This window comes from Hemitrygon akajei, unplaced genomic scaffold (genome assembly GCF_048418815.1).
Source record: "Hemitrygon akajei unplaced genomic scaffold, sHemAka1.3 Scf000069, whole genome shotgun sequence".
NCBI lineage: Eukaryota > Metazoa > Chordata > Chondrichthyes > Myliobatiformes > Dasyatidae > Hemitrygon > Hemitrygon akajei.
This window is the reverse complement of record NW_027331955.1, coordinates 4,047,821-4,063,856: the sequence shown is the minus strand read 5'-3', so window position 1 is coordinate 4,063,856 and position 16,036 is coordinate 4,047,821. Positions and strand designations below refer to the sequence as shown.

Below are 16,036 nucleotides of genomic sequence, written 5' to 3'. Positions count from 1 at the left end.
ACTGCAATCCAGTCATATTACCTGGGGCCCTGTAGACAACGTTACCACTGTGACCGACATATTGGCCTTAATGGCAAATGAATTGTAGCTTACAAAAAGGAGGGTGCCGCGAAAGTTCGACGAGAAAGTGCAGAGGGTATATGGTTTCGTTTTCTTTTCCACCCTGTTTAATTTCATCCATATATTCAACATAATTTATATTTTTATTATTATTAAGGAATGCAATGCATTGTTTCTGCAAGCTAACATATCTCACTACATATGCTAATGACACTGTGCTTGATTTAAAATCTGATTTTAAAATGCTGTTCCGACATTGCAGGTTGTACAAGACAGGTTCACCAGCCGGAAGTCCGGTATGTTCGCTCAAGACGGTGCTCATTCAGGGTCTGAACACAACCCGAATGTCAGTCCCGAATACTAAACTAAATGCGAAAGTGGACGAATTCTCACCCACATACTGGACCTGATCACTAATTCCAATGCAGGGCCTGATCAGTATACCTGGTGTAGACCCTGAACACTCATCCTGGTCCCCAAGGCAACCCCATAGCTGGGGTTTGTCGTCCTCAGAATTTAGAAGAATTGTAGTTATGATCTTTCCCAAATAGTGCCTATGATAGGTTCTTGACCAGGTCAATGCTAAATATTAGCTGAGCGTAGGGAGTGCAAAGGAGATGTGCCGGATAACGCTTTATCACTGTGATTGCTCGGTACCTGGGCGGGTGATGGAAGCAGATGCCTTATTGTTGTCTAAGAGGTATACAGATCGTGCGCAGGTAGATGGGTCGTGAGTAATTTGGCAACATGGCCAGTACGATCTGTTCCTGCACTGTACTGCTCTGTGTACAATTCTAAATTGTTTCTGCAAGTGGGAGAGTCACGAATAAAGCGACAGAATCAGCAAATAAATGGTCCATCTTTAAGAAAACGGGTAAGTAGAAATGTCTTCTCTCAGGGGGAGTGAATCTCTGTACATCTGTATATCTATATAGATATAGATGTATATCTATACAGATGTACATCCACACCTCAGGCTCGCTTCTGTCTAGGGGGAGCAGCCTTCTGCCCCGTCAAACTGGGCAACCAGATTGTGTAAATATTCTGTGATGTCCCCACTCGGCCATATAACAGACAGTACACCATATGCGATTAAAGGATTACACTTTATAGATATTACTGGTACTAAATAGTTACCAACAATGCAGTATATATAAATAAAAAAATATAAAATAAAGGAGCCGAAACGTATCAGAGTTCAATCAGTTTAGTGCACAGCGTTGGAGCTCAACCATCGAACCTTCGACCTCTCGTTGCTCTCCTCCGACCTCCCGTCTTCACACCTGGGACCACCCGCAGTGGTCAACCGAGCAGTGGCTCCAGCACCCGTCCGCCTTCATCTCCTCTTCCCGCCGACAACCTGGCCTCGGACCCCCGCTCGGGGTCCGTTCCGTCACCCAGCTTACAGCATCGCGTCCTCTCTCCCTCACCCCCTCGCGCCGACTCCCCAAAAGCCCGCCAACACTAGCTTACAGACCGAGAAGAGAGAGTAACATTAATGTCAATTGGTTAACAAATGAATACAATTCTCGTTATCAGTAAATTTTAAACCAGGCAAGCTTCCAGCATTCTTTCATAACAAAACAAAGAAGCCATTTTGATTAACATACGGAGTTAAAAAGAAAAAGAAGAAACCTCCTTTACACTCTCCCCCCACCAAATAAAAGTCATGTCCTCATGACTATTAAATAACTCGCCCACGTTTCCTGCCAACCAAACCCTAACCCAGGCACAAACAGTGACATTGCTTCCCAAACAGTAGACCTCACGCCCTGTTCCTCAGGCTCTACATAGGCCAAATTCTCTGGGAGTTTCTCAACCCTTCGAGACCTCCGTACCTCCTCCCCGAAACCATCCTGGCTCCGACACAACCGGGGATTCCTCGGCTCCGCTTGTCAACTCCTCTCTCAATCTCTCACTCATGCCCCCTTGCAACTCTGATCCCCCTGCTGTCCACGGCCAACCCTCCCCACTGCACCTGACTCAGTGGCAGAAAGGCTAAAGGTCTCTTCCTCAATCGAGGGGAAGTTAGCAAAAGGCAGCATGTACCACACATGCAGCGCATCATCCTTCGAATCCGTATTCTTCCTCACTTCTGCGATCGGTAGCTGCTGTTTGATCTTCTCCAAACGGAAGCACGTGGCCTGCACTGCTCCCCCAGCCTCTTCAGCCTCCCGCAATCGAGACATCAGCTTCATCTCTGGCTACTCCAACTCCCGCCACAGTCTCAACAATTCTGTATTCACTGCACTTATCTCCAGCTTTTCCTTCCTGATGACTTCTTCAAGGTCAACCTTCAGGGTTTCCACTTCATTTGGACTGTCCATGGTCATCTTCAGGTTCCCTTCAAACTTCCGCTTCCCTCTTCCAAGATCTGTCCGCAATTGCTTCACCTCCTCAAACTCCCCTCTCCGGGCTCTCGGTTTGCTGTTACTCTTAATCAGATAACTTTCTTGGTCTTCCAACTGATTCCGGATCTCTTTCTCCGGTTTCTGATGAGAATTTGGTCTCTCCATCTCCACATCAAACTTGATTCCGTAGAGACAGTCACTCACGGGCTGCGACCTTCGCCAGACCTGGCACGTGTCCAGAGAAAGCTTTAGCTCTTTAGTTCTCAGTCGCTCCTGCAACAGTCTCGCTTCAGATTCTCCCGAGGCAAATCCAAATGCCAGGAGAACATCCACATACGCCAAAATCCCGAGCACCTCCACATCCCCCATGGTCTTCTACATGCCCCGCGGGAAGGTTGCAAGGGCTCCGGATATGCCCACTGGCATCTTTTCGTACCGGAAGAATCCTAGGGGACCTATAACGGCCGTCTTCTCCTTGTCGGCCTCACTCATCGGAATCTGGCAACATCCACTCCTCAGATCCAGCACCTTAAACCACTTCGCACCACTCAGACAGGCCATCGTCTCTTCGGCCCTTGGGGCCGTATTCTGGTCACGGACAGTGCACCTCTTCAGCGCACTGTACTCCACACACACGCAGCCTACGTCTCCTACGGCTTCAGGGCCCAGTCGCCGCAAACTTTCTCTCTCACCGAGGTGTCTTCAGCGGTCAACTCCCCTCCCTCCTGGTATTTCGGAGCGTCCACTAAGAGGGTCTCACCCTCAAATACTTGCCCCAGGCCGTACCACCACCGGCTCTCGTTTGAATTCGGTACCGGCCCGTGGCTATTACACAAGTCCTCCCAAGCAGCTCGAAACTCTGGGTTTAATAAATAATAATAGACAGTACACCATATGCGATTAAATGATAACACTTTATAGATATTACTAGAACTATGTGATTAATAATGATACAATATATATAAAGGACAAGAAAATAAAGAAAAGGCGCCAAGACTTAACAAAGTCCAAACCACTTCGTGTACAACCGTTGGAGCTTAATTAACAAAGTCTTCTGGCCACCATTTGATCCCCTCCGAGCTCCTCGACTCGTAGCTCAGGACCACCCGAAGTGATCAACCAAGCACATCTATCTTCGTCTTCTCTCCTCGCCGAACATCCTGGCCTCGGAGCCCCACTCGGGGTCCGTTCCGCGCCCAGTTTACAGCATCGCTTTCTTTCTCTCTCCCTCTCCCTCTCCCTCTCCCTCTCCCTCTCCCTCTCCCTCTCCCCCTCCCCCACCCCCTCTCTCCCTCCCCCCCCCTCGCGGCGATCTCCCCAAAAGCCCGCCAACAATAGCTTACAGACCCAGAAGAGAGAATAACATTAATAAAAATTGGTTAACAAATGAATACAATTCCCGTTATCAGTAAATTTAACTCAAATAAGCTTCCAGCACTCTCTTGCAACAAAGAAGCATTCCTACTTTTAACAAAACTAAGAAGCCATTTGATTATCATACGCAGTAACAAAAAAGAAAAATAAACCCTCACAAAGAAGAAACCGCCTTATACTAATAAGAAACCCCCTCTACACAACGTTCTCATGGATGCCTCCCGACCTGCTGAGTTCCTCCAGTGTGTTGTACGTGTTGCCTTTACCAGCGTTTGAATGCCATCGATCCTTGAATGTGGAGTTGGAGATGCGGGAGAAGACAGCGCCCCACTGGCGTTTAATATTGTGGATCTGTGAAAGATAAATCAATTCTGTATCAAATCCCATGTCGCATGTACTTACTGTCACTGCCAAACTCACAATGTACACCAGAAAGGCCACTCGGTCTATCTGCTCTCTGCCCAGGTTTCTGTTCCATATCAGTATTTTAAAATTTATCTCTCACTCTCCCTGTTGCAACTTGTCACCACTCCGTGGGAGAAGAGATTTCACTTGAATTTCTTAGAATCAGAGAAATCTGCAGCAAATTACAGGCCCTTCGGCCCACAATGTTGTTCCGACCATGTAACCAACTCTAGAAAATGCCTAGAATTACCCTACGACAGAACCCTCTATTTTCCTAAGCTCCGTGTACCTATCTAAGGTTCTCTTGAAAGACTCAATTGTACCCGTCTATACCACCGTCGCTGGCAGTGCAGTCCACACACCCACCACTCTCTGTATAAAAAATATATTTCTGACATCTCCCTTGAACTACTTCCAAGCACCTTAACTATGCCCCCCACGTGTTAGCCATCTCAGCCCTGGGGGGAAAAAGCCTCTGGCTATCCACACGACCAATGCCTCTCATCATCTTATACACCTGCATGATTTTCCTGCATGATTTCTCCCAGGCTAATTAACACGATGGGCTCGCTGAGTATTTGACCTTCCCCATGGCTCTGGACTAAGGTGGTTAAACTCCTTTTTCCCTGCTCTTTTCAAGTTTTGTGTCATTTTCACCAATTTCAAAGGACTGTACCTCAGACAAATGGGTTGCTGCAATGCACCTCTTAAGCCTGACAGCAGACTAGTGAGTGAATCTTCAGTGGAGCAGAGTCAGAAACCAAAGAGTTACCAGCACCAATCAGGGCTTTGGGGCTCTGGAAAGAGATGGGGTCTGGAGGTTACGAGCAGGAGGAGGAAGAGGAACAAGACCAGCAGGATGTGGCTATGAATGAAAGATGAGAAACATTTGGAAACTGGTTAATTGAAAAACAAAATGGTTAATTTCTACAAAACATTGCAGGTAATCAGCAGATCAGGCAGCAAATGTGGAGAGGAATAAATGGGCAGCATTTAAGCCGAGCTCCTTCAGCATGTCTAGACTGTGTACTCCTCTGCTTAGTTGCTGCCTGAACTGCAGAGTTCCTCCAGTATTGTGTGTGTGTGTGTGTGTGTGTGTGTGTGTGTGTGTGTGTGTGTGTGTGTGTGTGTGTGTGTGTGTGTGTATATATATTTCCAGCAACTGCAGAATCGCTTTTGTTTCACATCTGCATTTGTAAGAGGATTGTACTTTGGCATTAGATACACGAAATGCATGTTGATAATGAGTGTATCGTTTATGGGAGCCGCTTTCTGCGTTAAGAAAGCTGTTGAGTTTTCTACACACAAAAAAGACCTGAGATATGGACATGGAACCGATGCTTGCAGAAATTTTTAATGGCACCATGATTACCCAAAAAGCGCCGCGGTTAAAATTTCGCTGTCGTTTGAAGCACCGATCAAATGCGCAGGCGTCAGGATTGCTGCCGTCTCCGATAATTACGCATGCGCGCAGTATACAAAATGTCGGGAGGAGCGGAAAGGTAAGGGCTTTTTCGACTCTAATTGAGTGACAATTGCCTCTATACGGGCCCCGGAGAGCTTCCGGCTGATCGGAATGGGAGCAGATAGATCTCACAGACAGAGCTGAGCTCTAGCAATCTGAATGCAAGGATTAGGAATTCGGAAAAAGAGAACACAATCTTTCTATCAGCTGTTGAGGAAATCACCTTTGTTCTGCCTCCAACCGCAGCAAGAGAAAATCTGCACCTGCTGGAAATCCAAGCAACACACAAAATGCCGGAGGAACTCAGCATTAGTACTCTTTTCCATAGATGCTGCCTGGCCTGCTGAGATCCTCCAGCATTTTGTGTGTGTTGCTTGTTCTACCTCCTCTTGCTCTGGACTTTTCTACCGGTGAGAACATGTTTTGTCCCATTCTTTCTGGGGACGTAATGATATCAAACACCTTTGCCCTGGGCAACAAGTAGCTTTCACATCACAAATGTGCCAGACTCCAATGAGACAGACTACTGCCCTTCCCTTCATATTCATTGGCATCACCAAGTTCATCACCGTCAGTCACCTGAGGGAGGGTTCAGGGGAAATATTTATGTAGAGTACAGAAACTGGGGATGCCTGTTTGCATTTTGGTGATGCAAAAATTACTGGAGAATTTGCAAGTGGGAAGAAGTGGCGTGATATTTGGAAATCTGACTTTTTAAAGCATAGTTTAGCAAGCAAACCACATATGGACAATGTGCAAAAGCTTTGGTGAGAAAATCCTCCGTTACCCGTTCCAGGCCTGCTACATAGTTTGTGTGAGAGTGCAGATGAACTGGATTAAACCCAGAGGAGATCAAAGTTCCTATTGACAGTGATTTGCCAGCTGTTAGAATGAATGCCTCTCTATATAAAATTCACTGTGCACGTCTTGTCACTGGGTAAAAAATACACAGTACAAGATTTATCTGCACAGTAGTTATTACAAATTAGAGGGGAAATTATTACAAATTAGAGAGGTATTGGAGGGAAGGAGGGGAGACCTCCAGTGTCCCTGATGCCCTCACCTACAAGATGTGCATCCAGCTGCAGCTTGTAACCCTGCACTTCAATGAGCTGCAACTTGAAATGGGTGAATTCCAGATCATCCAGCAGTTGGAGGGGGTGATAGATATGACATGAAGAGAGGTGAGTTACACCCAAGGGCAGGACACAGGAAACTAGGTGAGAGTCAGGAAGGAAAATGAGGTTAAATAGGCATCACAGAGTACTCTAGTGGCCATCCCCCACAGCAACAGGTGGACCACTTTAGAAGCTGTTGGGGGGAATTACCTGGCAGAGGAGTCAAAAGATGAGGGGTATTGAGCGTGTGGATGGCCAGCAGTTTTTTCCCAGGGTTGAAATGGTTAACATGAGGGGGCATAGTTTTAAGGTGCTTGGAAATAGATACCGAGGGGATGTCAGGGGTAAGTTTTTTACACAGAGAGTGGTGGGTGCGTGGAATGTGCTGCCGGCTGTGGTTGTTGAGGCAGATACAACAGGGTCTTTCAACAGCCTCTTAGATAGGTACATGTAGCTTAGAAAAATAGAGGGTGTGTGCTGGGGAAATTCGGGGCAGTTACTAGAGTAGGTCACATGATTGGCACAACATTTTAGTCGGAATGGCCTGGAATATGCTGTAGATTTCTACGTTCCATTTTGAACAGTGAAGTAACTTCTCTTCTTTAAACTGTACCCGGTCCATGATTTTAATGCCGCTTTTCCACACTCCCATAGAATCTTTGTCCATATCCTGAGTAAATAGAGAATGGAAAAATATTTAAGATATCCCCCATCTGCTTTGTTTCCACACGTGGATTGCCATTCCGGTCTTCCAGAGGACCAACTTTGTGCCTTGCAATCCTTTTGCTCTTAATCTATCACTAGAATCCCTGAGGATTATCCTTCACCTTTTCTGTGACAGCAACCTCATGCCTTCTTTTAGCCATCCTGATTTATTTCTTATGTGTTCTCTTGCATTTCTTATGCCTATCCCTGTTATGCAATTCCATTTTGTGCTTTACCAGGGTCTCAATATCTCTTGAAATCCAAGGTTCCCTACAGTTTCTATCTTTACCTTTTATTCTGACAAGCACTTTGTACTTTCAAAATTTTGGTTTGAAGGCCTCCCATTTACCAAGCACACCTTTGCCATAAAGCAGCCTGTCCCAATCCACAGTTACCAGATCCTAGTATCATAATTCCAGGTGTTGATCCATACCCTGAACACATCCACCTTTCCTACGCTGCTCCTTGTATTGAAATATACAGGGCTCAGCATATTCACTGCACCATGCTCAACTTTTTTCTTTCCTGACTTTGTCTGAGGCCTGAACATCTGTCTCCACAACCTCTCTAATATCTGTTCTGTTATTCAGGCTCCCATTCCCCCTACTACTTTAGTTTAACCCTCCTTACCCCCACCTCCCAGCATGCACCTCAAAGCATCACCCCTTTGGCTTTCCTCTCCCAGATCAATAAAAAGGAGGTGCATACCAGGTACAGGCAGAGAGGAATAAATGGGGTACTTATGAAATACAGGAAATTCAAGTGAACACTGATGAAAGAAATAAAAGAAGGCATGAGGTTGCCCCAGCAGACAAGGTGAAGGAGAATCGTCAGGGATTCTGCAGATATGTTAAGAGCAAAACGATTGCATGGGAAAAAATTAATTCTCTGGAAGATCAGAATGGTAATCCATAAGAAGGGATAACATAGACGGGGAGATTTTTTTTTGCATCCGTATTTACTCAAGAGCTGAACACAGAGTCTACAGAAGTGAGGCAAAGCCGCATTAACTTCATGGACCCTGTACAGATTACAGAGGTGGAGGGATTTGCTGTCTTGAGGCAAATTAGTGTGGATCAAGCCCCAGGGCCTGACAAGTTGTTCACTAGGACCCTGCGGAAGACAAGTGCAGAAATTATCGGGGCCTAAGCACAGATATTTAAATCATCCTTAGTGACAGGTGAGGTACTGGAGGATTGGAGGACAGACAATGTTGTTCTGCTGTTCAAGAAAGGCTGTAAAAATAAACTAGGAAGTTATACGTTGGTGAGCTTGACATCAGTACTGGGAAAGTTATTGGAGTGTGTGTGCAGGAACCAAGTATATACTGTAAGTATTTGGATAGGTGTGTACTGATAAAGGATAGACAGCATGGCTCTAGCCAATCTTAGAGAGTCTCTCGAGGAAGTTATCAGGAAAGTGGATGAATGCAAGGCAGTGGATGTTGTCTACATGGACTTTAGCAAGGCACTTGACAAAGTCTCATATGGGAGGTTGGTCAAGAAGGTTCAGTCACTCAGCATTCAAGATGAGACAGTAAATTGGATGAGACACTGTCTTTGGGAGAAGCCAGAGTATTTACAGATGATTGCCTCTCTGACTGGACGCCTGTGTCTAGTGATGTGCCGCAGGGATCAGTGCTGGATCTGTTGTTGTTTGTCATCTATATCAGTAATCTGGATGATAGTGTGGTTAACTGGATCAGCAAATTTGTGGATGACAACAAGACTGGGGGTTTAGCGGACTGCAATAAGACTATCATGGCTTGCAGTGTGATCTGCACCAGCTGGCAAAATGGTTTTAGAAATGGAAAATGGAATTGAATGCAGACCAGTGTGAGTTGTTGCACTTTGGTATGAGCTACCAAGGGAGGTCTTTCACAGTGACTGGTCCGGCACGGAGGGGTGTTGTAGAAGAAAGGGACCTGGGAATACAAGTCCTTAATTCACTGAAAGTGCTATCACAGGTAGATAGGGATGGAAAGAATGATTTCAGCCCTTTGCCCTTCATGAACCAAAGTACTGATAACAATAGATGGATGTTATGATGACTTCTAGAAGACATTGGTGAGGCCTAATTTGGAGTATTGTGTGCAGTTTTGGTCACCTACCTACAGGAAAGATGTAAAAGAAGTTCAGAGATTTCAGAGAAAATTCACAAGGATGTTGCCATGTCTGGAGGACTTGGATTATAAGGAAAGATTGAACAAATCAGGACTTTATTCCTTGGAATGTAGAAGATTGAGGGGAGATTTGATTGTGATAGAGGGGCATAGATAGTGTAAATGCAAGCTGGCTTTCTCCACTGAGATGGGATGGGACTACAACCAGAGGCCATGGGTTAAGGGTGAATGTTGAAACGTTAAGGGGAACATGAGGGGAAACTTCTTCACACAGACGGTCATCCGGATGTGGAATGAGCAGCCAGCACAAGTGGTGCATGCAAGCACAATTTCAACATTTAAGAGGTTCGTGTAGGTACCTGGATGGTAAGGGTTTGGGAGTGGGCAATTTAAATAGTTCTGCATAAACTAGATGGCCCAAAGGGCCTGTTTCTGTGCTGTAATTTTCTATGACTGTGACAAGAACCTGAAATAATACAAAAATTCACTCTAAATCCTTTTAACAGACGTGTGGACCAATCATTCATCTCAGCAGGAATTTTTTATATGGTGTTAAAACTGTGGCACTTTAAGTTAATAATACATAAAAGAAAATCCCAGATGCACGTCAAGAAAGACTATTTGTGTGAGACTGTTTCAGTTACTGTGGGGCCAGGCACCCATGCAGTTCAGCAGGATGGGGGAATAATACCAATGGAGAGAGTCAAACTGAGCGAGGGTTCAAATTGGAGAAGGCCAAAATGCCCCATTCTTATAGAGACAGGAAGAGCATCAGAGAATTGATGGTCATTCCAGATACCAGCACTCTGCCTAGTCAGGAAATGATATCTCTGTCCAGCATGGGTTGAATCTCACTATAACTGTGTGATACCAGATCAAACCTTGGCAACTCAAGTAATTTCAACTGAAATGTTGTCCTAAATCCATTGATGGATTTTGCAAATCTTTTTACAGGTTAAAAATGAGAAGGAATTCGTCTCCAGGAAGCTCAAACATGACACGCCAGTTTTGCTGTCTCTGTCTAGATATTTAAGAAGTGGAGCGAGGGATTCAATCGACCAACCTTCCTACTCAAGACTGTGGGGAGGGATTCATTCGGTCATCTGACCAACTGGCAGACAGTGGGAATGGATTCACTCGGTCATCTCAACTGAAGGTACATCAGCAAGTTCACACTGGGCAAGGAAATTCACCTGTTCTGTGTGTGAGAAATGATTCACTCAGTTTTCCCACCTGTGGACACACCAGTCAGTTCACACCAGGCAGAGGCTGGTCATCTGCTGAATTTCTGGGAAAAGATTCACTCAGTCATCTGACCTAATGGCTCACCAGCGAGTTCACACCAGGGAGCGGCCATTCACTTGCTCAGTCTGTGGGAAGAGATTCATTAAATCATCCCACCTGCTGAGTCATCAGCGAGTTCACACCGGGGAGAAGCCGTTCACCTGCTCAGAATGTGGGAAGAGATTCACTGAGTTATCCAACCTACAGAATCATCAGCGAGTTCACACTGGGGAGAAGCCATTCACCTGCTCAGAATGTGGGAAGGGATTCACTCAGTCATCCCACCTGCAGAGACATCAGCGAGTTCACACTGGGGAGAAGCCGTTCACCTGCTCAGTCTGTGGGAAGAGATTCACTGATTCATCCACCCGGCAGAAACATCAGCGAGTTCACACTGGGGAGAAGTCGTTCACGTGCTCAGAATGTGGGAAGGGATTCACGGATTCATCCTGCCTACTGGTACATCAGCGAGTTCACACCGGGGAGAAGCCGTTCACCTGCTCAGAATGTGGGAAGAGATTCACTCAGTCATCCCACCTGCAGAGACATCAGCGAGTTCACACTGGGGAGAAGCCATTCACCTGCTCAGAATGTGGGAAGAGATTCACTCAATCTTCCACCCTACAGGCACACCAGCGAATTCACACTGGGGAGAAGCCGTTCACTTGCTCAGTCTGTGGGAAACGATTCACTCTGTCATTCCAACTACTGAAACACCAGCGAGTTCACACAGGGGAAAGGCCGTTCGCCTGCTCAAAATGTGGGAAGAGATTCGCTGGATCATCCAACCTACAGAGACATCAGCAAGTTCACACTGGGGAGAAGCCATTCACTTGCTCAGTCTGTGGGAAGGGATTCACTCAGTCCTCCCAACTACTGGCTCACCATTCAGTTCACAATGGGGAGTGGCCATAGTTATGAATCCCTGGGTTTCGTTTGCTGTGGACTGTCATTTTAAGAGAGAGCGAGAGAGATGAAGAAGGTGAATCAGTCTGACTTGCAGCTTGTTTACATCGCTCACAGCTAGTTTCGTTTTAACCAAGGACACAGGCACTCAGAGACAGACGGAGACGAAGTAGGCAAAATGGAAGGATCAAAACCAGGGAACTAGTGGCCAAGGGTCACTGTTTGGAACTTTCCTATGCCCACAAGGGTGGGTTAATTATCGATTCACCGTACATCCAATGTGTAGTTGTCACCTCGTTTGATCCATAGGAGTGGATCTGATTTGGGGTATCCTATGAAGACCACTGAAATATTAACCCTTGCCTGGGTATGGTGTGGTAATTCACTTGAAGACGATACCCCTTGTGACAAGTCACTTTCGGTGATAAATCGTATGTGGGTTTGGAACGACGACAAATAAAATCTATAGCGACTGTTCTCACGTTTTACCACCATGGAACCTGTGGAATTCGACATAATTGCCTTCTCTCAACATTTACCCTGGATTACAAATATCTCTCTCATCACCTATTCCGTGAATGAACTGAACTTTCATACTTTACCATCTCAAGACTCCATGCCTTGTTTTCCCCGAGCTCAATAGTTTGGGAGTTTTATTTAAAAACATATATACATATAACACTGTTAACTTTTGTTTATCGTGATTAAGTTACAATATTACAAGTAGATTCTAATAAAGATAGTTTTAACATCAAAAACAGACTCCAGGTATAGTCTGTTGCTGCTGGTTCATTTCTAAAACGTTACGATTCGTAACAAAATTGGGGCCTGCATCCAGTATTTGAACAGATTTTGGGGAGTATTCATTAATGATCAATTTCATCCCTTTTCATTTATTTGTGTGTGGAAAATCAGGAGCAATGGATGCTGATAGATGTCTGGAAGCACCAGCCTCTGAGGCATTAGAGGACGCCAGAAGGATTGAGTTATTGAGCCTTGCTAGAAGGTTAAAACTTGCTAAGGTGAAATTGACAATGAGGAGGGCACAGATGCAGAGGATATAGCTGAACATTATGAATTTGATGGTGTGTTTAAAGTGGAGGAGTTGGAGGTGTTTCCTGAAAGTAAACCTAGTGAGCTTGAGCTCCAGTACAAGTGAGAAAAATTAAAGCTGGAGGCTGCGAAAAGGCAGAGGCAGTTTGAGGCTAGAGAAGCAGAAAAACAGAGAAGAGGCAGAAAAATAGAGGGAGGAGACAGAAAGACAGAGGCTGTTCGAGCTGGAAAAGATAAAGAGTTTGCAGCAAAGGAGTCTAGCGTTGGTCTCTGGTGATAAATTTGAGGCCAGTTGGGAAGTTAAATTGGTCCCTCCATTTGACGAGACAGAGGTTGATAAATACTTTCAGCATTTTGAGAAGGTTGCTCAGAGTTTAGAGTGGCCAGAAGAGGTTTGGCCTATTCTCTTACAAAGTGTAATTAAGGGGAAGGCTCAACAAGCCTATTCTGCTTTGACAGTTGATGAAGCAGCTGATTATGACATAGTGAAACAGTCTGTGCTCAAAGCTTATGAGTTGGTCCCAGAATCATACAGGCAAAAGTTTAGAAATTTGAGGAAATCTGTGAACCAGACTTTTATGGAATTTGCTTATGAGAAGTTTGTGTTTTGACCGCTGGTGCGCATATAAAAATGTGAATGATGATTTTAACAGCTTGAAAGAATTGGTTTTAATTGAAGAATTCTAAAGGTGTGTCCCTGATTACATAAAGACATACTTAGATGAAAAGGATGCTGCCACTTTGCAGGAGTCTGCTAGATTAGCAGATGAGTTTGCTCTAACTCATAAGGTTAAGTTTATCCCGAATAAGAGCTTCCAGAAGAGTAGCAGGGATCACCAGGGTAAACCAGAAATTAAAGCTGGGACTAGTGACAAGAGTAAGGATGAAGGGAAACAGTTGAAGGAGAAATATTCTGGTCTTACTTGTTACTATTGTAAGAAAGCTGGTCATGTGATGGCTAATTGTTCTGTCCTGAAGAAGAAAAAGGAAAAGGAGGCAGTCCCAAATGCCTGTGTTCAGTATGTTGAAGCACCTATAAACCCACAGGGTCTTGAACATTCTATTGAGGCTCAGTTAAGGTCTGAGAGGTCTGACCGAGTTAAGAAGGGATTCGATCATTTTATGTCAGATGGATTTTTATTAGTAAAGGAAGGGTGAACCCCAGTTCCAGTGAAAATTCTTCGAGATACTGCAGCTTTTAAAGCTTCACTTATATTAGACAGCGTTCTAAAGTTTGGTGATGAGACTAACACTGGTGAGGTAAATCTTATTGAAGGCATTGGGGGCGGCATGGTTTCTGTGCCATTGCACAAGGTAAGTTTACTGTCAGGGTTGGTTTCGGGACCTGTTAAGATCGGATTATGCTCCAGTTTACTGGTGGAATATGTTACTTTGCTGTTAGGGAATGACCTGACAGATGGTAAAGTTGTTCCTGCAGTGCAGTTAACAACTGACCCAATCACTGATGACCACAGATGGATTTTAACATTTATCCTTCCTGCACAGGAACTCGAAGTTTGGCTAAAATGTCTGCCGACGCAGACGAGTTTATAGCAGAACAAAACCGAGACCCTGAGATTGAAGCTTTAAAAGAAACAGCTCTCTCAGATGATGAGATTAAGAAAGTGCCAGTAGGGTATTATCTCAAGGATGGAGTGTTAATGCGGAAGTGGAGGCCACCTACTATACTAGCCAGTGAGGAATGGGAATTGTTCACCAAGTTGTAGTTCCTTAAGTTTATAGGGCTGAATTTTTAACTTTGGCCCACAGTATGCTCTTAGGTGGCCATTTTGGAGTGAATAAAACGGTAAACAGGATTACGAAATAATTCTACTGGCCTAATCTGAGGAAAGATGTTGTGAGCTTTTGCAGAACCTGTCACACTTGTCAAGTTGTGAGTAAACCTAATCAGGTCACGCCAGTGCCCCACTCTGGCCTATACCTGCATTCGGTGAACCCTTTTCAAAATTTATAGTGGATTGTGTTGTCCCATTGCCAAAGACTAAAGCTGGCCATCAATATCTGCTAACTATTATGTGTACTGCATCCAGATTCCCAGAGGCAATACCTCTCAGAAATATTAAAGCTAAAACTGTGGTGAAGGCTCTTACCAAGTTTTCTACATTTTCTGGTTTGCCAAAGAAATCCAGTCTGATCAAGGACGTGAATTTACATCTGGATTATTCCAGCAGGTAGTTTATGAACTGGGAGCTGAACAAATTACATCGTCTGCATACCATCCAGAATCACAAGGGGCTTTAGAAAAATTTCATTCTACCCTCAAAACAATGATTATGACATTAAAATGTTGAAAATGGAAAAGACTGGGATGAAGGTATACATTTGCTTTTGTTTGCAGTAAGAGAGTCGGTACAGAGATCACTGGGGCTTTAGTCTATTTGAACTTGTATTTGGTCAGAGAGTGAGGGGACCTTTGACCTTGTTAAAGGAACAATGGATTGATGGGGATGTACATGTTAACTTGTTAGACTATGTTTTGAAGTTCAGAAATAAACTACACCAAGCCTGTAGTCTAGCGAGACAAAACCTAAAGTTTTCTCAAAACAAAATGAAGTGTTGTTTGATAAGCGGGCTTGCAAAAGAAAATACCAGGTGGGGGATAAGGTGTTTGCCTTATTTTCAATGTTGACGAATCTACTTCAGGCGAAATTCAACAGACCGTATGAAATAGTCTCTCAATTTAATGATGTGAATTATGTTATCAATAACGACCGACCGACGTAACCTAACACAAGTGTTACACATAAATATGATAAAGCCTAATTTTGATAAGCAGGCACCGTCTGTGAGTGTTGTTGTCAGAACATATGAATCTGGTAACCCTCAGAATGAAACAATTGACTCATCTGAGACTTTTCACAAGCCAAACATGGTCCCAGTTAGGCTAATGAACTCGGTTTGTTCCAGAAAACATTGATAACAAGTTGGCTCATCTGCAGCCAAAGCAACAACAACAGCTGAAGGAATTAATTCTGAAGTTTAAGGATTTATTTCCCGATGTTCCCAAGCAAACCACGGTCTCAGTACATGACGTAGATATTGGTCAAGCCAAACCGATTAAACAACACCCATATTGCATGAACGTAGAAAAATGTAAATTGGCTGAGCAAATGTTGTAAGTGGGGAAACAGATTCGATATGTCTCAGAAGCAAGGACTTTGGACAGAAAATG

The 16,036-nt window shown here is 44.6% G+C and overlaps 1 protein-coding gene across 1 annotated transcript; it reads left to right on the top strand.

The window, feature by feature from the left end:
- The first annotated feature begins 10,737 nt into the window (after positions 1 to 10,737).
- On the top strand, positions 10,738 to 11,852 carry LOC140722098 (uncharacterized). Its single transcript, XM_073036890.1, has one exon. It carries the CDS (start codon positions 10,921 to 10,923, stop codon positions 11,797 to 11,799), a length of 879 nt encoding a protein of 292 aa, XP_072892991.1. The 5' UTR covers positions 10,738 to 10,920; the 3' UTR covers positions 11,800 to 11,852.
- Positions 11,853 to 16,036: the final 4,184 nt, after the last annotated feature.